The sequence below is a fragment of the Lampris incognitus genome, chromosome 17 (assembly GCF_029633865.1).
Source record: "Lampris incognitus isolate fLamInc1 chromosome 17, fLamInc1.hap2, whole genome shotgun sequence".
Classification (NCBI taxonomy): Eukaryota; Metazoa; Chordata; class Actinopteri; order Lampriformes; family Lampridae; genus Lampris; species Lampris incognitus.
This window is the reverse complement of record NC_079227.1, coordinates 41,300,938-41,326,964: the sequence shown is the minus strand read 5'-3', so window position 1 is coordinate 41,326,964 and position 26,027 is coordinate 41,300,938. Positions and strand designations below refer to the sequence as shown.

General features: G+C 46.1%; 1 protein-coding gene across 2 annotated transcripts in view; it reads left to right on the top strand.

Annotated features, from left to right (window-relative positions):
* exoc6 (exocyst complex component 6) overlaps positions 1–26,027 on the top strand; it is a 149,786-nt gene that overhangs the window by 44,750 nt on the left and 79,009 nt on the right. For both annotated transcript variants that reach the window (XR_008811869.1, XM_056297792.1), the window contains exons 9-12: positions 7,031–7,099; positions 18,216–18,299; positions 25,320–25,366; positions 25,612–25,732. Coding sequence is in view for 1 of the 2 variants with exons in the window: in XM_056297792.1 (XP_056153767.1) it covers positions 7,031–7,099; positions 18,216–18,299; positions 25,320–25,366; positions 25,612–25,732 (321 nt within the window). In the remaining variant the exon portion in view is untranslated. The remainder of the gene's footprint in view (positions 1–7,030; positions 7,100–18,215; positions 18,300–25,319; positions 25,367–25,611; positions 25,733–26,027) is intronic.

Sequence of the window (26,027 nt, the reverse complement as noted above, 5' to 3'; positions counted from 1 at the left end):
TCTCCCCTGTCACCACCTTGCAGTCTCCAATCCCTTTCAGATTGCACCTTCTGCATAAGATATAGTCCACCTGTGTTCATCCAAAGGAGTTGAATCAAGTGCAACTGGACTTGGTATATATATCCGTGAAGACGTTTCGCCTCTCATCCAAGAGGCTTCCTCAGTTCGTGCCTTTCTGACTAAACCAAGCTAGTCTGACTGGCTGGTGATGAGACTCAGAATTTATCCTCTAGGAGTCGTTGTCAGAACTATTGATATGCGTGGCTCTTTGTGATCCGATATTTACGAACGCCCGTCGCTAACAGAGCCATAGATATGAGTGGCTCTTTTGTGTACCGATGTTATAGCCGCACCCATCGTTATTTGGAAGCCTCTTGGATGAGAGGCGAAACATCTTCACGGATCTATACCAAGTTCAGTTGCACTTGATTCAACTCCTTTTGATAACCATGACCTGGATGAATGAGAACATTCACAGACATGTTGCGGAACAATTTGGGTCTGACACCCTTAAAATGGTGAGGGAATATGAAAGGATGGCCCGGAAGATTGCAGACTACAGAAACCACTTGCGATTCAATCTGAGATGCAGACAACACAGGCTCATACCCACTAGCCTGCGCCCGTGTACCACAATGAAAGGACATAGAGCAGACAGAATCATAGAGAAGGCACAGAATCAACTCCTGAATGAAAGAGTGAGACAGGTCCATTTCACTATTGAAGGGCTGAAGGAGAAATCTGACCAACTACTCCAGCAAATAACATCCCACTTGCCTGGTGCAGTCTTGGAGAGGATTACTGATTTCACCAAGAAAGCCCAACTATCTCAACACCACAAAACCAAAGAAAGGCAGACAAGGAAGTGTCAAAACTTACAGCGACAAAACAACCACACTAGCCAAGCAGATATACTTACCTGGAGACAAAAGACAGAACATCCCACACAAAACGGAACGCAGAACAGATAGATCAAGAATCTGTCGGACAAGGTACTTTCCCAATCAGAGAAGGGGGTCTTAGCCAAAGGACTGAACTTCGCCATGACACCCAAACAACTACCTACAGTTGACCTCATCACATCCACAGAATCAGCCATAAGGAAAAACAAGCTAATGGAAACCGAGGCAGAACAGCTTAGGTTAAAGATATCTGCAGCTCTGTCCAATGCGAAACTCCCTCCTTCCAACCTAACCATGGAGGAGAAGAAAGCCGTGACAGCCCTGAGCAAGGATGAAAACATCACTATCCTTCCAGCAGATAAGCGGAGATGCACGGTTATCCTGAACACAACAGACTACCACGCCAAGATCACGTCATTACTCAGCGACACCGACACCTATGAACCTCTGAGACACGATCCTACTAGTGGTTACAAGAGGAGAATAATAGAGTACCTACAGAAACTACAGGAAGGAGGAACCATTGATCGGATACAATACCACCGTCTCTACCCACAAGATAACATTCCATGCATATATGGCCTCCCTAAGATCCATAAAGATGGAACCCACCTCAGGCCCATCGTCAGCAGCATAAACTCGGTCACGTACAACATTGCCAAACATTTAGCCAACATCTTGACCCCTTTAGTGGGCGAAACACCTCACCATATCAAAACTCCATTGACTTTGTGGACAAGGTCCATGGCGTAAAACTGGAACCGGATGAAACCACCGTATCCTACGACGTGACCTCGTTATTCACCTGCATCCCAACCATGGAGGCTTTGGAAACTGTGAGGCAACGTTTGCTAAGGGACGACACTCTCCACAATAGGACCAACCTCATCCCAGACCAGATTTGCCAACTACTGGACCTTTGCCTGAACACTACATATTTCCAATTCAGGGGCCAGTTTTACAGACAGAAACACGGCTATGCAATGGGCTCACCAGTATCGCCCATTGTGGCCAACTTATATATGGAAGAGGTAGAACACAGGGCCCTGAACTCCTTCAGAGGAACGCCTCCGAGCCACTGGTTCAGATATGTGGACGACACATGGGTCGAAATCCAAACACAAGAGGTGCAAGCGTTTACCAAACACATCAACTCAGTGGACAAGAACATTTAAGTTCACAAGGGAAGACTTAAAGAACAACAGTTTGCCCTTCTTGGACTGTGACGTCCACATTGGGGAAGACAGGAGCCTCCACATTGGGGTTTACAGGAAACGTACACACACAGACCAATATCTACTTTTCGACTCGCACCACCCGATGGAACACAAACTGAGCGTCATCAGAACTTTGCAACACAGAGCTGACAATGTGCCCAGCAGCACTCAGGCCCAAGGAAAAGAACACAAACACCTGAGGGGAGCTTTAAAAACCTGCGGCTACCCCAGTTGGACCTTTGTGAAAACTGCAACACGTTCCAAAAAGACAACCAGGTGAGCGACAAGGAGAAAAGCAACAGAAGGAATAGCACAGTATGTTTCTGGGGTCTCCGAGAAACTCAGAAGAATTTTCAACAAACACCGCATCCCGGTATACTTCAGACCCAGCATCACACTCCGACAAAGACTGGTTCATCCCAAAGACCACGTACCACACACCCGGAAAAGCAATCTGGTGTATGCTGTACAATGCAATGAGGATTGCACTGACCTGTACATAGGAGAAACCAAACAACCACTACACAAGGGGATGGCCCAACACAGAAGGCCAAACTCCTCAGGACAAGACTCAGCAGTCTATCTACACCTAAAGGAGAAGACACACTCCTTCGAGGACAGCAACGTACACATTTTGGACAGAGAAGATGGATGGTTTGAAAGAGGGGTGAAAGAAGCCATCTATGCAAAACTGGAAAAACCATCCCTCAACAGAGGAGGTCTACGACACCACCTATCTCCCACTTACAATGCCGTCCTCTCTACCCAGGAGACTCAAGAAGCCTAGCCTCCAAGAACAACAGTCGGTCACTAACGGCTCCAGCGACTCTCATGACCACTGAACAATGAAGTCGAAACTAACACCCCCAACGACCATCGCTGCTAAACAAATGCAAATCAACAGCTCTGATGGCGACGGGCCCGGCTGTACATCAGAGCACAGGAGAGCCACACATATCAATAGCCTCAATAACGACGGGCACGGCCATAACAGCGGTACACAAAAGAGCCACTCATATCTATGGCTCTGTTAGCGACGGGCGTTGGTAAACATCGGGACACAAAGAGCCATGGACATCTATAGCTCTGACAACGACTCCTAGAGGATAAATTCTGAGTCTCGTCACCAGCCAGTCAGACTAGCTTGGTCTAGTCAGAAAGGCAAGAACTGAGGAAGCCTCTTGGATGAGAGGCAAAACGTCTTCACGGATATATACCAAGTCCAGTTGCACTTGATTCAACTCCTTTGGATAACCATGACCTGGATGAATGAGAATATTCACAGACACTTGTGTGCACTTTTCTCCACTCTTGTACGTCACCCTGTGTTCCTCGCTCTTCTTGAAATATGTATTCACCATAGCCATTTCCATCCTTTTCACAAAATCCACCACCATCTGTCCTTCCACATTCTTCTCCTTGACTCCATACCTTCCCATCACCTCCTCATCGCCTCTGTTCCCTTCACCAACATGCCCATTGAAGTCCACTCCAGTCACCACTCTCTCCTCCTTGGGTACCCTCCACCACTTCATCCAACTCACTCCAGAGTTCTGGTAACCTCATCTTAGGGTCATGAATTCCAGCATTCCTTAGAGGCCTTCAGTGTACTTGCCTTTGTTTCTGTACTTGTCTGAATTGGTGTGAATTAATTGTTTAAACCAATGACTTTTAATTAATTTGCCCAATGACTGCTGGGAATAGGCTCCAGCATCCCCGCGGTTTGGATAATGAATGAATGAATGAATAATTGTTTAACCCTCTAGCAATCCAGCTAATATCACTCAGCAAACACGTTCTCAAACAATAATCTGAACTCCCATGACTGTATCACTTAAATTGACTGAGATATTGATGTAATATTTTAACTGCATTTCCACCATGTAACAATACTGCCATCTAGTGACCACAGGTGGTTAGGTCTCGGGTCAAACAATATGCTGTTAACTGTGTTTTTTTACTGGATTTTCTTGTTTTCTTTCATTTTCTTCAGTTGATGTTGTAATCATAGGATAATCATGAGTTGTTCGTTGAGTTATTAGTGCGTAGCCCAGCCTACGCTAGGAGCAGTGGGCAGCCGCAGCACCCGGGGACCAGCTCCAGTTCTGTTTTCCAGTGCTGTTAGACCTAGATACAACAGGCTATGCCTTGCAGTGATTGCGGCACGGTGGCACAGTGGTTTAGTGCTGTTATCTCACAGCAAGAAGGTCCTAAGTTCAAACCCCGGGGTTGTCCAACCTTGTGGGTCATCCCAGGTCGTCGTCTGTGTGGAGTTTGGATGTTCTCCCCGTGTCCCCGGGTTTCCTGCTGGTGCTCCGGTTTCCCCCACCATCAAAAAGACATGCATGTCAGGGTTAGTACTTCTGTCTGTGCCCCTGACTGAGGCATGGCAGGAAGAGCTGGAGGTGGTCCCCAGGCACTGCACGGTGGCTGCCCACTGCTCCTAGCTACACAGCTAGCATGGGTTACATGCAGAGGAAGAATTTCCCCACAGGGATCAATAAGTAATAAAATAAATAAATAAATAAGATGATGTTCATCTACTGGTAGTACAGAAACGTGTCTTGTTAACAGAAGACGATGTATTTGTACATAAAGTGTATCCGGAAAGTATTCACACCCCTTCACTTTCCCCACATTTTGTTATGTTACAGCCTTATTCCAAAATGGATTAAATTCCTTTTTTTTCTCATCAATCTACACACAATACCCCATAATGACAAAGTGAAAAAAGTTTTGTAGAATTTTTTGCAAATTTATTAAAAATAAAAAAACTGAAATATTGCATGTACATAAGTATTCACACCCTTTACTCAGTACTTGGTTGAGGCACCCTTGGGAGCGATAACAGCCTCAAGTCTTCTTGGGTATGAAGCTACAAGCTTGGCACACCTATATTTGGGGTATTTCTCCCATTCTTCTCTGCAGATCCTCTTGAGCTCTGTAAGGTTAGATGGGGAGCGTCGCTGCACAGCTATTTTCAGCTCTTTCCAGAGATGTTCAATGGGGTTCAAGTATGGGCTCTGGCTGGGCCACTCAAGGACATTCACAGACTTGTCCTGAAGCCACTCCTTCGTTGTCTTGGCTGTGTGCTTAGGGTCGTTGTCATTTTGAAAGGTAAACCTTCACCCCAGTCTGAGGTCCTGAGCGCTCTGGAGCAGGTTTTCATCAAGGATCTCTGTACTTTGCTCCATTCATCTTTCCCTCGATCCTGACTAGTCTCCCAGTTCCTGCCGCTGAAGAACATCCCCACAGCATGATGCTGCCACCACCATGCTTCACTGTAGGGATGGTATTAGCAAGGTGATGAGAGGTGCCTGGTTTCCTCCAGACGTGACGTTTGGCATTCAGGCCAAAGAGTTCAATCTTAGTTTCATCAGACCAGAGAATCTTGTTTCTCATGGTCTGAGAGTCCTCTAGGTGCTTTCTGGCAAACTCCAAGCGGGCTGTTATGTGCCTTTTACTGACCAGAGGCTTCCGTCTGGCCACTCTACCATAAAGGCCTGATTGGTGGAGTGCTGCAGAGATGGTTGTCCTTCTGGAAGGTTCTCCCATCTCCACATAGGAACGCTGGAGCTCTGTCAGAGTGACCATCGGGTTCTTGGTCACCTCCCTGACCAAGGCCCTTCTCCCCCTATTGCTCAGTTTGGCTGGGTGGCCAGCTCTAGGAAGAGTCCTGGTGGATCCAAACTTCTTCCATTTACGAATGATGGAGACCACTGTGCTCTTCGGGACCTTCAAAGCTGTAGACATTTTTTTGTACCCTTCCCCTGTCAACAGTGGGACCTTATATAGACAAGTGTGTGCCTTTCCAAATCATGTCCAATCAAGTGAATTTACTAAAGGTGGACTCCAATCAAGATGTAAACATCTCAAGGATGATCAGTGGAAACAGGATGAACCTGAGCTCAATTTTGAGTGTCATAGCAAAGGGTGTGAATACTTATGTACATGCAATATTTCAGTCTTTTATTTTTAATAAATTTGCAAAAATTTCTACAAAACCTTTTTCACTTTTGTCATTATGGGGTATTGTGTGTAGGTTGATGAGGGAAAAAAAAGGAATTTAATCCATTTTGGAATAAGGCTGTAACATAACAAAATGTGGGGAAAGTGAAGGGGTGTGAATACTTTCCGGATGCACTGTACATACAACGAATTCATTAACCCAGCCCATGCTAGGAACAACAGGCAGCTGCATCGTAGCACCTGGGGACCAGCTCCAGTTCTGTTTTCCAGTGCTGTTAGGCTGAGATACAACAGGCTGTCCTGCAATGATTGTGTTATGCTGGGCAAACAGCCCAAATACCAAATGGTGCCACACTGCTCAGTTTGCTGCAGCCCATGCTACATTTGGAGTTTTACGGGTCGGGTTTGGGTGGTTAATTAACGCATATTTTAGCCTGTTGGGCAGTGCAGATTGGCTCTCATAACGGGCCGGGTGGGTGCAGTGATTAAAAAACCCTGACCCGCGTGTCACTGCTAGGCTGTTCCAAAGTGGGCATTGAATGGTTTATTCTAAATATCACCGTCAGCATCAAGAAACAGACCTCAGCATGTTATTTTAAGACCTGCTGCAGATGCACGTTTTGCACACTAACAACCAGGCCAGTAAAGACACAACCCTGGTTGTAATTATATATGCTAAAATATTATTTTACTATATATATTACTACCCTGGTTGTAATTATACATACCAAAATATTATGTTAGCATATAAATATATATTACTACCCTGGTTGTAATTATATATACTAAAATAGTATGTTAGTGTATGTGTGTGTGTATGTGTATATACATATATATATATACATATATATATATATATATATATATATATATATATATATATTACTAGCCTGGTTGTAATTATATATGCTAAAACCTGCTTTCTCCATTCTGTTCTGACAGGTTCTTACAGCTCAGGATTTGGTGGACTTCTCACCTGTCTACAGGTGTTTGCACATCTACTCTGTACTGGTAGGTAATGAACACACACACACACACACACACAATACACAGACTTGTCGGCTGCATTACTCAGTGTACATGGTTCCCAGGTAACTTTGTGGAGCAGTCTTTATTTAGTGTAATAATTATTTCATTTTTTTAACAATTTTTTTTATTCAACACATTTATTCAACACAACACAAAGAACTTACAAGTTGAAGGAGCTACATGTGCAATTACACTTGATTTAACAATAATTTACATAGTACAAATACATGTAAAGCACATGCTTACTATACCTCAGGAAAAAAAGAAAAACAAGAAACAAGTGCAGTAGGACTAAAAATAAATGCAATGAATAAAATAAATACTAAAAAGAATAAATGAAAACTGAAAATTAATAAAATAAATACAAAAACAAGAAATGAAAATAGATAAATGAAAATGAAAAAAGAATAAATGAAAAATAAATATAAATAAATAAACAAAGATTAAAATGAATAAAATAAATACAAAAATAATAAATGATAAATTAAAAATGAATATGAATAAAATAAGTACAAAAAAGAATAAATTAAAAATGAATAAATGAAAATGAATAAAATAAATAATCATTTGTTGTTTTTTTGTATTTTGGATGTTCAAGCCCTTTTCTTAGCTTTAAGTCTCATTGATTGATTGATTTACAGGCGTGCGCACACACACACACACACACACACAACTACAAGTTGGACTTGTGCTCACCCTTTTGCCACACACCTATTAAACCTGTATGAGGTTGGTAAATTCTTCTGAATCCCATCAGCCACTGGGGCCGTTGCATGACTTAAGTGGTTCTGCTCAAGGCCAGAGATATGTAGAGGGAGCTGAAGGTCAGAGAAATGTAGAGGAAGCTGAAGGCGGAGATAAGTAGGGGAAGCTGAAGGCCAGAGAAATGTAGAGGAAGATGAAGGCCAGAGATATGTAGGGGAAGATTAAGGCAGAGATATGTAGAGGAAGCTGAAGGCAGAGATATGTAGAGGAAGCTGAAGGCAGAGATATGTAGGGGAAGACGAAGGCCAGAGATATGTAGGGGAAGATGAAGGCCAGAGATATGTAGGGGAAGATGAAGGCAGAGAAATGTAGGGGAAGATGAAGGCCAGAGATATATAGAGGAAGCTGAAGGCCAGATATATCTACTGAAGATGTCCTGCACCTTAGGATATATATACAGTGCATCCGGAAAGTATTCACGCCCCTTCACTTTCCCCACATTTTGTTATGTTACAGCCTTATTCCAAAATGGATTAAATTCCTTTTTTTCTCATCAATCTACACACAATACCCCATAATGACAAAGTGAAAAAGGTTTTGTAGAATTTTTTGCAAATTTATTAAAAATAAAAAACTGAAATATTGCATGTACATAAGTATTCACACCCTTTACTCAGTACTTGGTTGAGGCACCCTTGGGAGCGATAACAGCCTCAAGTCTTCTTGGGTATGAAGCTACAAGCTTGGCACACCTATATTTGGGGTATTTCTCCCATTCTTCTCTGCAGATCCTCTTGAGCTCTGTAAGGTTAGATGGGGAGCGTCGCTGCACAGCTATTTTCAGCTCTTTCCAGAGATGTTCAATGGGGTTCAAGTCTGGGCTCTGGCTGGGCCACTCAAGGACATTCACAGACTTGTCCCGAAGCCACTCCTTTGTTGTCTTGGCTGTGTGCTTAGGGTCGTTGTCATGTTGAAAGGTAAACCTTCGCCCCAGTCTGAGGTCCTGAGCGCTCTGGAGCAGGTTTTCATCAAGGATCTCTGTACTTTGCTCCATTCATCTTTCCCTCGATCCTGACTAGTGTCCCAGTTCCTGCTGCTGAAAAACATCCCCACAGCATGATGCTTCCACCACCATGCTTCACTGTAGGGATGGTATTAGCAAGGTGATGAGAGGTGCCTGGTTTCCTCCAGACGTGACGTTTGGCATTCAGGCCAAAGAGTTCAATCTTGGTTTCATCAGACCAGAGAATCTTGTTTCTCATGGTCTGAGAGTCCTTTAGGTGCTTTCTGGCAAACTCCAAGCGGGCTGTCATGTGCCTTTTACTGACCAGAGGCTTCCGTCTGGCCACTCTACCATAAAGGCCTGATTGGTGGAGTGCTGCAGAGATGGTTATCCTTCTGGAAGGTTCTCCCATCTCCGCAGAGGAATGCTGGAGATCTGTCAGAGTGACCATCGGGTTCTTGGTCACCTCCCTGACCAAGGCCCTTCTCCCCCTATTGCTCAGTTTGGCTGGGCGGCCAGCTCTAGGAAGAGTCCTGGTGGATCCAAACTTCTTCCATTTACGAATGATGGAGACCACTGTGCTCTTCGGGACCTTCAAAGCTGTAGACATTGTTTTGTACCCTTCCCCAGATCTGTGCCTCGATACAATCCTGTCTCGAAGGTCCACAGACAATTCTGTTGACTTCACGGCTTGGTTTCTGCTCTGACATACACTGTCAACAGTGGGACCTTATATAGACAGGTGTGTGCCTTTCCAAATCATGTCCAATTAATTGAATTTACTATGGGTGGACTCCAATCAAGATGTAGAAACATCTCAAGGATGATCAGTGGAAACAGGATGAACCTGAGCTCAATTTTGACTGTCATAGCAAAAGGTGTGAATACTTATGTACATGCAATATTTCAGTTTTTTATTTTTAATAAATTTGCAAAAAATTCTACAAAACCTTTTTCACTGTGTCATTATGGGGTATTGTGTGTAGATTGATGAGGGAAAAAAAGGAATTTAATCCATTTTGGAATAAGGCTGTAACATAACAAAATGTGGGGAAAGTGAAGGGATGTGAATACTTTCCGGATGCAGTGTATATAGAGGAAGATGAAGGCCAGATATATGTAGGGGAAGATGAAGGCCAGAAATGTGTAGGGGAAGATGTAGGGGAAGATGAAGGCAGAGATATATAGAGGAAGATGAAGGCCAGATATATGTAGGGGAAGATGAAGGCCAGAGATATGTAGGGGAAGATGAAGGCAGAGATATATAGAGGAAATGAAGGCAGAGATATGTAGTGGAAGATGAAGGCCAGAAATGTGTAGGGGAAGATGAAGGCCAGAGATATGTAGGGGAAGATGAAGGCAGAGATGTGTAGAGGAAGCTGAAGGCAGAGATATGTAGTGGAAGATGAAGGCAGAGATATGTAGAGGAAGCTGAAGGCAGAGATATGTAGTGGAAGATGAAGGCCAGAGATATGTAGGGGAAGATGAAGGCCAGAGATATGTAGAGGAAGCTGAAGGCAGACTGTATTATCGGTCCGTGTAGGGTAGTGGAGTGGTGTGGTTGTGTTACCGTGGCCTTCTCAACATCTCTGGAAATCAATCTGTTTGGGGTCTTGCGCTATGCTGTATTCCAGAACACAGTGTAATTATCTCTTTTTAGATCGTCAAGCTGTTTTTACTACCTGTTTTATCCCCTGTTAATGTGTTTTTTCTCTAATCACAACTGTTGTGAGAGTACTCACACAGGCGGTTTAATAAGACTGACCGAGTGATAACCTTGTGTTTTCCCCTGATGGCAAAACAACACAATGTTATGGAGCAGAGATGCTTGCATTCAGGGTAGACACAAACAGCCCACGATTGAGCTGGTGACTTGAGTCATTTGGGGAACACACACACACACACACACACACATACACACCGTCCCCAGATAGAGCCCCTCTAATGAGAGAACACAGATTTGTGATGGGGCTGAGTGCAACAGAGGCTGCTCACAAATGACACAACACACACAGAGGACACAACACTCAAAGAGGACACAGGGACACACACAGAGGACACAGGGACTTCATATGCTCAACATTTTATTTCAGCAAAATAAATTACACTTTTGTATTTCTCTGCACCGACAAAAAACTTTAAAGCACATCATTTACAGTGCATGTATGTGTGTAGCATATGTATGTGTGTAGCATATGCATGCATGTAGCATATGTATGTATGTAGCGTATTAGGAGGTGGCAAGTATTGGGCCAGATGTCCTACTTGGGGACACACACAGAGAACGCAGCTGCTCACCTTCCTGGCATGAGGAAAGGTCTAGAAAAGGTGACCTAAAAATTGCCTGCTCCACGTCACCCCATCCGGCAAACCGCAGTCGGAGGGGGCCCCATTTTTGTGGTCGAAACAACAGAAAAAAGATGAAAACAACACCTTTGAAAATTGCCACATGGAACATTCGCACTCTTCATGACAGGGAAAATGCAGAAAGACCCAAGAGATGCACAGCACTTACTGCAAATGAACTAAACAGGTACAACATCGACATTGCCGCCTTGAGTGAGACCAGGCTGGCAGGACAGGGTGAAATTCGCGAAAGAAGCGCAGACTACACTTTCTTCTGGAGTGGGTGCAGACCTGAGGAGAAACGTGAAGTTGGAGTTGGCTTCGCAGTCAAGTCAACTCTTGTAAGCAAACTGTCCACGCCTCCAAAAGGCATGAATGATCGCCAAATGACACTGAGACTCCCCCTTTCTCAGGGAAAGACATTTGTCACTATTGTCAGCGCCTATGCACCCACGATGACCAACCCGGATGAGATCAAGGATAAGTTTTATGAAGACCTGAATACTGTCATTGCCGACATTCCCAGCACTGAAAATCTCATCATTCTTGGTGATTTTAATGCAGGAGTTGGCACAGACAGCATCTCCTGGGAAGGCGTGATTGGAAAGCACAGAGTTGGAAGCTGCAACAGCAATGGATTGCTACCTCTTCAGACCTTTGCAGAACATGGGCTTCTGATCACAAACACAGTATTTCAGTTCCCCATCCGCAACAGAATGTTCTGGATGCACCCGAGGTCCAAACACTGGCACCTGATTGACTGTGTCATTGTCAGGAAAAGAGACCGGCAGGACATAAGAGTTACAAAGGCTGTGTGTGGGGCAGAGTGCTGGACGGATCACCGCCTCATTGTTTCTAAAGTCAATCTCCACATCCAGCCCAAGAGACGCCCACAAGGCATGAAAGCACAAAAACGTCTAAATGTCAGTAATCTAAAGAATAATGACATCATGAAGTCCTTTACAGACACTCTGGAGGAACGACTGGAGGTTACTGTGCTGGATAGCCAGAATGTGGAGGCTGCTTGGACCGCACTTCGTGACACAGTGTATAACACAGCCTCGGAGTGTCTAGGCCCCTCCACGAGGAAACACAAAGACTGGTTTGATGAAAACTGCACCGAGATAAAACAGCTGTTAGAAGAGAAATGCTGTGCCTACAAACTTCATATTGAAGACCCCCAGTCAATGGCCAAGACAGATGCACTTAGGAACATCGGCAGCTCTATCCAAAGAAAATTACACCAAATGCAGGAATCATGGCTGAGCAACAAAGCTGATGAGATACAGGGCTTTGCAGACAGAAATGACATGGAAAAACGTCTACAATGGCCTGAAAGAAGTCTACGGTCATACCATCGCTGGCTCATCCCCGCTCCTAATCACAGACAAAGGGGAGGCTCTTGAAAGATGGGCTGAACACTTCAGCAATGTTTTGAATCGTCCTTCTACCATCAACTATGAAGCCATCAATCGACTACCCCAAATTCCATCTGATGAGACGCTGAGCACCCTTCCAACAATGGACGAGACGCTTAAGGCAATCGGTCAGTTGTCAAGCGGAAAAGTGCCTGGCTCAGACTTCATCCCAGCTGAAATGTATAGAGAAGGAGGGCCTGCGATTGCTAAGAAACTTCAGCAGTTGTTTTATCTCATATGGCAAACTGAAATAGTACCTCAGGACTTTAAAGATGCCTCAAATGTCCATCTCTATAAGCGCAAGGGAAATCGCCAATCATGTGATAACCACCATGGAATTTCCCTACTGTCCATTGCAGGCAAGCTGTTTGCAAGAGTTTTATTTAATCGCCTCAGTGCACACCTCGAGAGAGGACTTCTACCTGAGAGTCAATGTGGATTCCAGAAAGAACGCGGGACCATAGACATGGTGTTTGCTGCCCGCCAGCTTCAAGAAAAATGCCAGGAACAAAATGTTGACCTGTACTCCACATTTGTCGATCTGACCAAGGCCTTTGATACTGTCTGCAGAGACAGTCTTTGGAGAATCATGGCAAAATACAGATGTCCAAAAAAGTTCATCACTATCGTACGACAACTACATGATGGCATGTTAGCCAGAGTCCAAGACAACGGAGTTGCATCTGAGCCGTTCCCTGTCTCTAATGGAATAAAACGAGGCTGTGTCCTTGCCCCAACCCTGTTCAGCCTTACGTTCTCACCCATGCTGTCAGATGCCTTCAGAGAGCGGGATGCTGTCATTGCTGTCAATTACCGTTTTGATGGCTCTCTCTTCAACCTTCAGCGGCTTAAAGCAAAAACCTTAATTAAAACAGCAACCATCAACGATCTTCTGTTTGCCGATGACTGCGCCCTCAACGCTACATCTGAAGCCAACATGCAACAAAGTATCAATAAGTTCTCAGAGGCTTGCAACAACTTCGGCCTCACCATCAACATAAAAAAGACTGAAGTACTTCATCAGCCAGCTCCAGGCAAGCCATAAAATGTACCCAACATCACCATAAATGGGCATCGATTAAATGCGGCCGACAAATTCACTTACCTGGGCAGTTCTCTCTCCAGATATGTCACCACTGATGAAGAGATGACCACATGGCTTGCTAAAGCAAGTACTGCTTTAGGCAGACTCCACAAGAATGTGTGGAACAGGAGAGACATCACCCAAGAGACAGAAATTAAAGTGTATCGGGCCATAGTTCTCACTACACTGCTTTACGGCTGCGAGACATGGACAGTTTACAAACGCCATGCAAAAACACTAAACCACTTTCACCCCACATGCCTCAGAAAACTGCTTGGCATAAAGTGGGATGACAAGATCCCTGACACAGAGGTCCTCACTCACTCAAGACTGTCGAGTATACACACCATCCTCAAGCAATCACAGCTTCGTTGGGTGGGCCACGTAGTTTGCATGCCAGACCACCGGCTCCCAAAGAAACTGTTATATGGTGAACTCAAGCACGGCAAACGCTCCCATGGTGGTCAAAACAAGTGTTTCAAAGACACCTTGAAGGTTTCGTTAAAGGCCTTCACCATCAACTACGATACATGGGAACAGAAAGCTTTGAACAGAGGAGAGTGGTGTGCAGCTGTCCGAAATTGTGCAAACACATATGAGGCTGCCAGGATTGCTGCAGCAGAGAGCCGCAGGCAGGCCAGGAAAGACCGTGCCAGCAACCCTCCGGCTGCTCTCACTAGCCAATGCCCACACTGCCAAAGAACAATCAGGGCGCAGATTGGACTAACCAGCCATCTTCGCACCCGCAGAATTCGGCCCCTATAGGATGACTAGATGGTCCTCGTCTCTGCGACGGACGGACAACACATGTAGCATATGTGTGTATGTAGCATATGTATGTAGCATATGTATGTATGTAGCATATGTATGTAACATATGTATGTATGTAGCATATGCATGTAGCACATGTATGGATGGATGTATGTAGCATATGTATGGATGTAGCATATGTATGTAGTATATGTATATATGTAGCATATGTATGTAGCAGTGTTTCAGGGGACCCACTTTTTAAAAATGACAAACCATCGAGACACAGTTCACAACAGGCCTTATCTACAAATCGTTACCAGAGCAAATGTGTGCACAAATCAACGGTCCTGACCAGGGTTCACATTACCCAGTGGTGTTCAGGGGAGCCCTATTTCCCAGTGTGCTCCTACACAGGTAGGTCAGGTAACAGAAGAAGATACATGCACAGAGATGGTTTTAAAGAGGCATGGGGTGTGTGCTTCTCCCAACGCCACTGACTTGTTTGTAGAGGAGATGGTTCCAATGGCAAGGGGGACCCCTAGACGACCGGCACCTCCTCACACCTGCAGGAGGCTGCTGGAAATCCAGTTGTTCAGAAACCACCTTGAAGCGTGCTGCCACAGCTTGCTTTTCTGTTGGGGTGTGCTCCCTTAGCCTTTTGTCTTCCCTGGCTCACCCACAAGGCAGCGGGGCAGTGGTTGATAGGTGCCAGGGCATGTCCACCAGGGTAAGCCTGCACACCGTATCTCTGGGGCCCACTGCTGCTCCGAGATCTCCTGCCCAGTTAGCCTGGGGCCGCAAGACCCCAGTTAACATGTGGTGGCGGGGAGGCCTGGCAGGAGTCTTGGTGAAGGAGAGGCTATGTACTGGCAAGGGAAGGCTTCCACACTAGGATGCTTCCCTATTCGCCACAAGGATTAGCCAGCGGCAGCAAGCTAAAGGCAGGAAGGACACAAGCGGGTTGGAAGAACACGTGCACCTTCCCTCCAACTACACACTGCTGCACTAGACGTATCACAACACCCTGTGGACAGCCCCACATACACACACACACACACACACTATTACACACCACTTGCACACACATACATTGATGTGCGCGGCCAGTTGCAGGGTTACTGCAAACAATATTCTGCTGTTACTACAGACAGTTAATACTGTCAGTAGCGTTTCACTTTATACAGAGAAACCTAGCCATGCGGGTAACACAAAGACAGAAACACAGTCCACCGTTGCAGTGTTCTCATATCACTCGCACAACAACAAAACAATCCACACAATGAATTGGCCATTGGATTGCGCTACGCTTCTGTGCAGACCAGACCTAGCTTGCATCACATGACAACATGGGGACATGCCTCACCTGTTGGTCTAACACCAAACATAGGCTAGCAAGACAACAGCCACACTCTACACATGACACGCAAATGCCTCCTGCATGGAGAAACACCCTGGAGGCCACGTCACTATGACAATACTCCCTACGCAGTACCCAATACACCGGTTCAACACCTTGCACAATTAGAGTTGAAACACACAGGCCGGAATAAAATGACAGTGTCATCATCATCATCAATGACATCATCATCAAAAATGACCGTACCACACAAGATGCAGCACACAGGGTGCAGGGCGTAGCACACATGACACACCTTGTTGATACTATAGGCTAGCTGTCCTACATCATGCAAGTCAGTCTGATGACCAGCACAAAACCGTCCAGACCCACGGCGCCCCCACCAAGTGTGAAGCCGAGCAGATGAACAATTGTTCAGAAAATGTAAAGACAGACAGACGGTCATTTTAGTTAGGTCGCTGTTGTTCTGGGGGTTTTGAACGCCCCTCTCAGGCCATCCATGAATGAGTGGGTGACCACAGTTTGCAACACATAGCCCGTGACGGCAGTTCTGCGGAGCCATGGGACAAACACGGTAGACCAGTTGTGTTGCAGTCAGGCAACAGAATCGCATACCAATCACAACAAAACTCATCAGTAGTAAACGGGACGATGGCTGCTCCTGACAAAAGCACAGCTCAAGCGAGGAGGTCGTTAAATCTTGATTTAAGATCCTCCCACGCACTACCCCACCCCTGGTGAAACTCCTCACTGTCAGATGAAAAGAAGTGGCTGGAGACTCCACATGTATGGGAGGAGGCATGTGGTAGTCTGCAGCCCTCCCCGGATCAGCAGAGGGGATGGAGCAGAAACCAGGACAGCTCAGAAAAGGGGTAATTGACCAAGTACATTGGGGAGAAAAAGGGGGGGGGGGATCCAAAAAATTTAAAAATAATGTGGAGCAGCAGGCACTTTACTTCACGTGTTGCACACTTTGTTTCACGGTATGACAGGTGCGTTAGGGCCGGTAGGTTGGCTGGGCCAGACATTTGGCTCTGATGGACAGGACCTGGCCCGCGGGCCGCTTATTGGGTTCAGGGATGTAGCACAACTGCTGCTTGTCACGTGAGACTTGCATCATAGTGACCTGGGGGTGTTACTTTAACTTTGAATGTGTGTGTTGGGGGGCACGGGGGGGCAGCTGGCACCTGCTTGTGTGTGCACGTTATCCATGTAGTGTAATCTGTATGTTCAGATAGCCAATCATGAGATTGACTAAAGGCTTGTCAAAACTAGAACCCTCATGTAGAAATAAATCATTACAGTAGAAACAACAGATGTAAGTCTGTCTTCATATGCTGGGACACCACACACGTGGTAATACATGTGTGTTTTTCCCTCCGTGAGCAGAGAAACCACAGACAGTATGCTAATCAGTAACCAGTATCAGTAATCATTTGCTTGTGTGAAACCAGAAACCACTTTAAATGATTCTCTGCTCTGATTGTGCAGCGTTTGTATTGGTTGTTTTGTCTAAAATGTGCTGGACTTGTAATATCTGGTTCACTTCTGCAACCAAACCTGGAGAAATGGTTCGAAAACCGGACTGTCCGATCTGGAACCAGTTTCTGTCTGACAAGTCTGTAGTGCTGCAGTGGATAACACTTTACATTCCTCCCCAAACCATGTTTACATCTGCTCACCTTCACCTTTTTTGTTTTTTTGATTCCCCTCCCCCCCATTTTTCTCCCCAATTCCATCCAGCCAGTTACGCCACTCTTCTGAGCTGCTGGCCTGGTCTCTGCTCCACCCCCTCTGCTGATCCGGGGAGGGCTGCAGACTACCACATGCCTCCTCCCATACATGTGGAATCACCAGCCGCTTCCTTTCACCTGACAGTGAGGAGTTTCACCAGGGGGACGTAGCGTGTGGGAGGATCACGCTATTCCCCCCAGTTCCCCCTCCCCCCACCCGAACAGGCGCCCTGACCAACCAGAGGAGGCACTAGTGCAGTGACCAGGACACACACCCACATCCGGCTTCCCACCCGCAGACACGGACAATTGTATCTGTAGGGATACCCGACCAAGACGGAAGTAACACGGGGATTCAAACCAGTGAGCCCCGTGTTGGTAGGCAATGGACTAGACCGCTACGCTAGCTGGACGCCCTAGATGTGTGGTGAACATAAGCTTATGTATCCTCTAACATAAGGACGTTAATGAAGCATTATCTGAACAGTCACAGAGGAGGGTCTTCCATAAGTCCAACCAGTTGAGAGGCTCTTCAGTAAGACATGTTCAGGGTTGCTTGAAAAGCTTGTCTCATTACTGGGAAGGCTGTTGTTTCTGTTTTAATGAGCTTTGGAATGAAAAGACATGGCCAGTACTGAACATAATGCATGCGGAACTCATCTCTTGTCCCATTGCTGTCTGTTCTGTCTGTGCTGGCAGGGTGATCGAGAAACGTTTGAGAATTATTACAGGAAACAGAGGAAGAAACAGGCCAGGCTGGTACTGCAACCACAGCCCAACATGGTGAGCAGTGCTATCACACACACACACACACGCACACACGCACGCACGCACGTACGCACACACACACACACACACACACACACACACACACACACAAAAAGCGTCCATGATCTGAAGGGATTCAGGAATTTACTTTAGCTGTAATGTGATTGCTTTTAAGAGGGACATGAATCTAGTCCTCATTCTCCCTGCAGCCACTTCCTTCTGAGAAGCCAGGCCCAACACCATGACATGGTCAAGCCAGGTTTATTTGTGTAGCGCAAAATCACGGTGACATCAGGAAGGGCAACAGATGAGGGCTCCCTCTTCCAGCTGTCAAATGCACAGAATACACAGAAGTAACATATTTATAATGTGACATCATAGATTACACACAGAGTGAGGTCATGTACAGTATGTACAGTTAATGCAGACAATTCAGCGAAACATATTAAAATGTACTGGCTAATAAAAATTGTAAGGAGGGAGTGCAAGGTATATTTGATGAATCTTTGACCATCCAAGACAATGTCAGGCAACCCCACAGATGCATTCAGGAACCATCACTGATGACCAGCACTTATGGGGGTGCATGACCGGGGGGGTCGGGGGGGAACACAGTTTGAGCCTGACACAGATCCTGGCTGCTTGTGGGTAGAAGCTATTTAGCATTCTACTGGAAGAAGCACAGATGCTCCTGTACCTCTTGCCAGACGTCAGGAGGGCAGACAGGTTGTGAGAAGGGTGATGGGCAGGGTCCGAAATTAACACTCGCCACCCGCCAAAGGCGAGTAGATTTTCTGATTGGCGAGTAAATCTTAGAAGCCTACCCGCCAAATGGCGAGTAACAAAAAAAAAAGTGAAGTCCAACCACATAATCCCCCCCATGTCTCTCGCTCTTTCTCCCTCTCTCTCTCTCTCCTTAGCAACAGCAATAACAGAAATTAACCAATCAAAGTGCATTAGAATGTTGCTAGGCGTTACTGGCGGGTAACATTACGCACACACTCGAGAGGAACAACAACAGCAGCACCTGTCAAACTCGGTACTAGCCTACTCTATTCTTTTATCTAACGTTAGCCAGCAACACCAGTTACGTGGTGATATTTAGAAGGTGCAAAACCACCACCAAAAAGATAACCATACCCCGAAGAGGAGGAGGAAGCCACCATCACCACCAAACCGAAAAAATAAAGTTTAGTGAAAAGTGGAGGTATGACGATAAAGGAGGTGCGAGATGCTGGCTGGAGTATAACGCACAGACCATGATAATGAGTTGCTCCGTCTGTCGCCAGTATGCCAAAAACCTAGCAATTCATATGTCATCGGTAACAAGATAATGAAGGTAGAAAACATCAGGGAACATGAGACCTCCAGATGTCACATTACCTGTATGAAGGCCTCTCAGGCTCAGTTGGAGCCTGTCCTCGCAACATCCTACGTAAAGGTGCTAATAGCCATGCCTGAGCAGACCAGCAGGAAAATCTCTCTGACTTCGAATGGATGTGCGAGTAAGTGAATTTAGTTGTCATCTCAAAATATCCTTATACAGCGTAAACAAAGTGCTGGCTGTAGCTAACGTTAGCCAGCTAGCACTAGTATTTGACACCTAGCTTGCACTAACGTTAGCTGTGTGCTAGCTTCGACACCATGAAACAGGTTAAAACTGACTGGCGGTCAGGGTCCGCAGTGGTGTAGCGGTCTAAGCATCGGCTTTGTGTCGATGCAGTTGCCCAGTGAGGACCGGGGTTCGCGCCCCGGTCTCGTCAGACCCGACTATGGCCGGACTCAATAAAGCAGCAATAATTGGCAACGCTGTCTTCGGGAGGGGGGCGGAGTCGGCTTGTGTTCGTCACATGAATGCGACTCTGGGTGTGTCAGAAAAAGCAGTGATTCGGCCTGGATTCGCCTTGTCACGAAAGTGGCGAGGCGTCTCCTTCGAGACTGCCGGCCAGAGAGATGCAGTTGGCGAACGCATGCAGTACGAGGGTGGGTGTTTGAACTAGTATAGGGATCGATTGGCCACTAAATTGGGCGTAAAAAAAGGGGAAAATCAGAAGTAAAAGTTATTTAAAAAAAAAAACCTCAACTCAGTCACACTCCGGGATCTACTGATGGTGCAGCTGTCATCTCCCGAGATCAGGGAGTATGACCCAACCAGTGCTGTTAATCTGTGGCACCAAGACTCTGTTAAGAGCAGGAGGCCAGACTTCATGGACGGTGCAGAGAGAGTGGCTGCTGTAGAGTAAGAAGTAGTCTGGGACTAGGGATGGGCATGTGGAGCACTTGAGTAGTTATAATAATACTGCAAATAAAACATGAAATCATACTTGTAACATTTTATCATTTAACCATTGACTAATTTTACATAAAAATATTTTTGCTTCAAATCTGCACATTTTTAAAAGCTTTTATTCAACACAATACATTATTGTCTCATTGATATGTTCTGAAAACGTTTGTATGGCACAAAAAAAGGCTACTAATTATTTTGGCCGGTAAAAAATATGCTTGGCCGGTAGATTTTTTCATCTACCAGTCACCTTGGCCGGTAAGCCAAAAAGTTAATTTCGAACCCTGGTGGTGGGGGTCCTTGATGATGCTGGAGGCTCTGCAAACTCAGCGGGGATGGTAACTCTCTCACAGGAAGGGGAGATGGGCACAAATGATCTTGCTAGCTGTCAAAGGAGCTGGTTGTTGACCTGAGGAGGGACATGACACCAGTGACCTCTGTCTCCATCCAGGGGGTCAGTGTGGATGCTCTGGAATACTACAAGTACCTGGGGATGTATATAGACAATAAACTGGACTGGGCTAAGAACGCTGATGCCCTCTACAAGAAGGGACAGAGCTGTCTCTACTTTTTGAGGAGGCTGAGGTCCTTCAACATCTGCCAGATAATGCTCAGGATGCGGTGTGAGTCTGTGGTGGCCAGTGCTCTCCTGTTTGCTGTTGTGTGTTGGGGCAGCAAGTTGAGGGTAGCAGATGCAAACAGGCTCAATAAACTGATCCACAAGGCCGGTGATGTGGAGGTGGAACTGGACTCTCTGGCGGCGGTTTCGGAGAGGAGGACGCTGTTGAAGTTATGTGCCATCATGGACAATGTCTCCCACCCGCTCCATTACATGCTAGTTGGGCACAGGAGTACTTTCATTCTGCCGAAAAGCACCACAGAGCACCACAGGAGGTCATTCCTGCCTCTGGCCATCAGACTTCACAACTCCTCTCTCAGACTCAGACTGTCAGACACTCTGAGTTAATGGTCACTGGACTCACACATTTTACTCAGCTCAGCATCAGTGGATGTCTTCTGAGCTTCAGCAAGGTTCCCCGAGACATGCACTGATGCAGCCGTTGCACTCTCATGTGCCGACGTTGATTAACAGACAGTAGAAATGGAGTGCTTGTATGATGCCATCATATTTGCTATTTTTTGTTTGCAGTGATCAGATTTTGTAGGGTAGTTGGCATTCAAACTGGCAGCATGCGTAGTGTTGAAGTGCTTTGCAGACGGCTACGTTTCCTGGTTGACATCAAGCTCTTTCACACAGGCCATGTTCTTGGTTTAGGACAGTTATTCACCGGACAATGAAGGTTTTGCTTTTTGGGGTGTGTTTTATGGATTTTGAGCTGCTGGTCCTGCTGCCTTGATGACCCACTGCAGAGCTTTCTGGTCTACTGATGTGCAGTTGCTGTACCACACTGAGATGCAGCTGGTCAGGATGCTCTCTATGGTACAGTGGTGGAAGTTGGGGAGAATTTTGGGGGATAGACGGGTGCTTCTCAGCCTCCTCAGGAAATGCAGGCATTGTTGGGCCTTGTTCACAAGGGCCTGGGTGTTTGATGTCTAGGAGAGGTCCTCGCTGATGTGAACTCCAAGGAATTTAAAAGTGGAGACACGCTCCACTTCACCCCATTGATGTGTATGGGGGAGTGGCTGCAGCTTCTAGACCTCCTGAAGTCCACAATCAGTTCCTGGATATTGTAAGTCTACTAGTATATTGCCCACAAAGCAAGCTGGTTTGGTCAGTCCAAGCCTGCCTGGGCATGTACTCAGTGTAGGTGCTATGCAGATGTTGTCTTAGGCAGATGTTGTCTTAGGCAGCTTGGGCATGCTGAGTCACATTAGATGCTGCAGACAGGCTATAAAAGGTGCTCACATGTACACATGCTGTTTGGACGCATGTTCATGCACATGTTCTTCAGGCAGTAGCATAGTGAGTATACTTAACAACAGAATGTATTGTCTTCAGGAAGACTTAATACAGCAGAAATGTCTTGTCAGTGTTGCAGCAGCTGCAGTACATCCCGTTACATCTGTGGTGAGGACACTCTTAAGACTCAAAGACACACTATGACTGCACTTACTAAGAAAGCCTATGAGCTCCACTTCAGATGTAAACTTGGTGACCAAGAGAAACCCTGGGCTCCTCACACTTGTTGTGCAACATGTGCAGTCAACCTGAGAGCTTGGCTCAAAGGTCCTCGGGAGTCAATGCCATTTGCAGTCCCAATGATGTGGCGAGAACAAGGATCACGTGATGGACTGTTATTTCTGTCTGACTAATGTATCTGACTTCTCTACTAAAAATGAGAAATCTATTCAGCCATGAGACCAGTGCCACATGGTGACAGTTTGCTAGTACCGCAGTACCGAAGCCACCAGAGACATGAAGCCTAGATGAGTCAGGTGAAGATGCCACAACACATGAACCAGATGTTGAACCCTTTATGGCTGGTTATCCTCATGTGATAACACACTGTAACAACTACAGAGGTATAAAGTTGATCAGCCACAGCATGAAGATTTGGGAAAGAGTAATAGAAGCTAGGTTAAGAGGAGAGGTGACGATCAGCGAGCAGCAGTATGGTTTCATGCCACGAAAGAGCACCACAGATGCGATGTTTGCTTTGAGAATGTTGATTGAGAAGTATAGAGAAGGCCAGAAAGAGTTCCATTGTGTCTTTGTAGATTTAGAGAAAGCTTACGACAGAGTGCCGAGAGAGGAGGTGTGGTATTGTATGAGGAAGTCAGGAGTTGCAGAGAAGTATGTAGGAGTGGTGCAGGATACGTATGAGGGAAGTGTGACAATGGTGAGGTGTGCGGTTGGAATGACAGATGGGTTCAAGGTGGAGGTGGGATTACATCAAGGATCGGCTCTTAGCCCTTTCTTGTTTGCAATGGTGATGGACAGGTTGACGGACAAGATCAGGCAGGAGTCTCCATGGACGATGATGTTCGCAGATGACATTGTGATCTGTAGCGAGAGTAGGGTGCAGGTTGAGGAGAGCCTGGAGAGGTGGAGGTATGCACTGGAGAGAAGAGGAATGAAAGTCAGCAGGAGCAAGACGGAATACCTATGCATGAAAGAGGGGGGCAGTGGAATGGTCAGGATGCAAGGAGTGGAGGTGACAAAGGTGGATGAGTTTAAATACTTGGGGTCAACTGTTTAAAGTAACGGGGAGTGCAGAAGAGAGGTGAAGAAGAGAGTGCAGGCAGGCTGGAGTGGGTGGAGAAGTGTGTCAGGAGTGATTTGCGACAGAAGGGTATCAGCAAGAGTTAAAGGGAAAGTTTACAAGATGGTTGTGAGACCAGCTATGTTATATGGTTTGGAGACAGTGGCACTGACGAAAAGATAGGAGGCGGAGCTGGAGGTGGCAGAGTTGAAGATGCTAAGATTTTCCCTGGGAGTAACGAAGAAGGACAGGATTAGGAACGATTATATTAGAGGGACCGCTCAGGTTGGACGGTTTGGAGACAAAGCAAGAGAGGCAAGATTGAGATGGCTTGGACATGTGTGGAGGAGAGATGCTGAGTATATTGGGAGAAGGATGCTGAATATGGAGCTGCCAGGGAAGAGGAGAAGAGGAAGGCCAAAGAGGAGGTTTATGGATGTGGTGAGGGAAGACATGCAGGTGGCTGGTGTGACAGAGGAAGACGCAGAAGACAGGAAGAAATGGAAACGGATGATCCGCTGTGGCGCCCCCTAACGGGAGCAGACAAAAGTAGTAGTAGATCCTCATGTGATAACACAGCCTACTGTTACCAAGATATCGCCGAGGGCGGTCTGGCGGCAGCCTTGCCTAGCATCGATTGTGCAGTGTTTTTGTCTGCGTATGTGTTTGTCGTCATGTTGAGTGCGGGGAGGTGTGTCAAGGGTGTCTGGCGGTGAGAGCTGGTGCTGGATCGGCTGAGGTAGCCTGGTCTGCTGCGTCCTGTGGACCCAAAGACCGTGGCCCTGACTGGAGCTGTGCCTGAAGAGGAAACCCCGAGGGCAGTCTGACTGGATGCGGAAGCAGGGCAGGCTAAGCTAACTGCTAGCCCATGCAGGCTGGCAGTTCCGACAGTCATCCTGGCTGGTGTTCGTTCTCCTAGATAGTGATTTTTTTTTTTTAATTGTGTTGCAAATTTACTGAATGGACTGTGTTGTTCGCTGTTTTGTGTTTTTTCTGCTTTGTTCTCTCTGGTTTTGTATGTTTTAGATGGTGTCGTTTTTGGGAGGTGTTGGATGTGTGTTTGTCTTTTGTGTTGCACTGCTGTGGGCTGGGAGAAACCCAATTTCATCTCTTTTGTGTACACAAGTACATGAATGAGATGACAACTAATTGTTCCTGATTGCTGATGTAAACATGTGCGTTAATGTTCTGCTGCAGTGTGTTTGTACACCTCCTGCTGTAGGGGCTGTATCCGGCCTCAGCTCACTATGGGAAGACTTAGCCTCCTTTATCCCCATGTTCTGAGAGTCCTTCTTTCTATTTCCTGTATACCGCTTTAGTGGCTTTGCTACCATCTCGGGTTGCAAAGCCATCCATTTTGGGAGCAGCTGATGCAAGCGTAGCAGAAGAGACATCTGCAGCTGATAACCTGGTTGATGGGTCTGTTGTTCAGGTGTCCTCATTAGCAAACATGGACAGAACTGGTCTCGTTGCCACACCGACATCAAATCAAGCAGCCTTGCTGATACGTTTTACAGATGGCTTCCTAGTGTCTAATGTGTTGTGTGTATGTGTGTGTCCTTCTTTGTTGATGATGTTCTCCAGCATGAGACAGTTGATGGCTACAGGAAATACTTCAATCAGATTGTCGGGTAAGCTGTAACTTCTTTCCCATCATTCACACGTCTTCCTCACACTACACAATGCTACCGTTGTTTTAACACTGAGGTGTACTGAACTTCCAGTGTTGTCATACACATTGGTGTGCATATTTGACTTTTTGTGTGCCTTCCCTTGTTTGTGTGTTCCTGTTTACGTATGTGGTTGTGTGTGTTTGCATGGTTGGATGCATATGTTGGTGTTGTGTGTGATGTTGTGTGCTGCTGAATGGTGTTAGGTTCTTTGTGGTAGAGGACCACATCCTTCATGCCACGCAGGGCCTGGTGACCAGAGCGTTCACGGAGGAGCTGTGGAACATGGCCCTGTCCAAGATCATCGCTGTGCTTCGTACACACTCTGTAAGCATCACACACACTTTCACGCACAACACACCGGTAAGCTCGTCATTATGTTCTATGCATGCAGTGCTCTGCATACACTGAGCACCAGAACGACCGGGATTTCACTCCTACCTACAACAACCATGAGCAGTCAAAATGACCGCCACACTTTTTAAACTCTATATTGTGTCAAGATAAATACCCAACTGAGATATTAATGCATTACATATGTTAGTGTGTCTGTTATGACACTGACACCAAAATTATAATTTTAACAACTTTAATACTATTTTCAAACAATTTAAAATGGCCG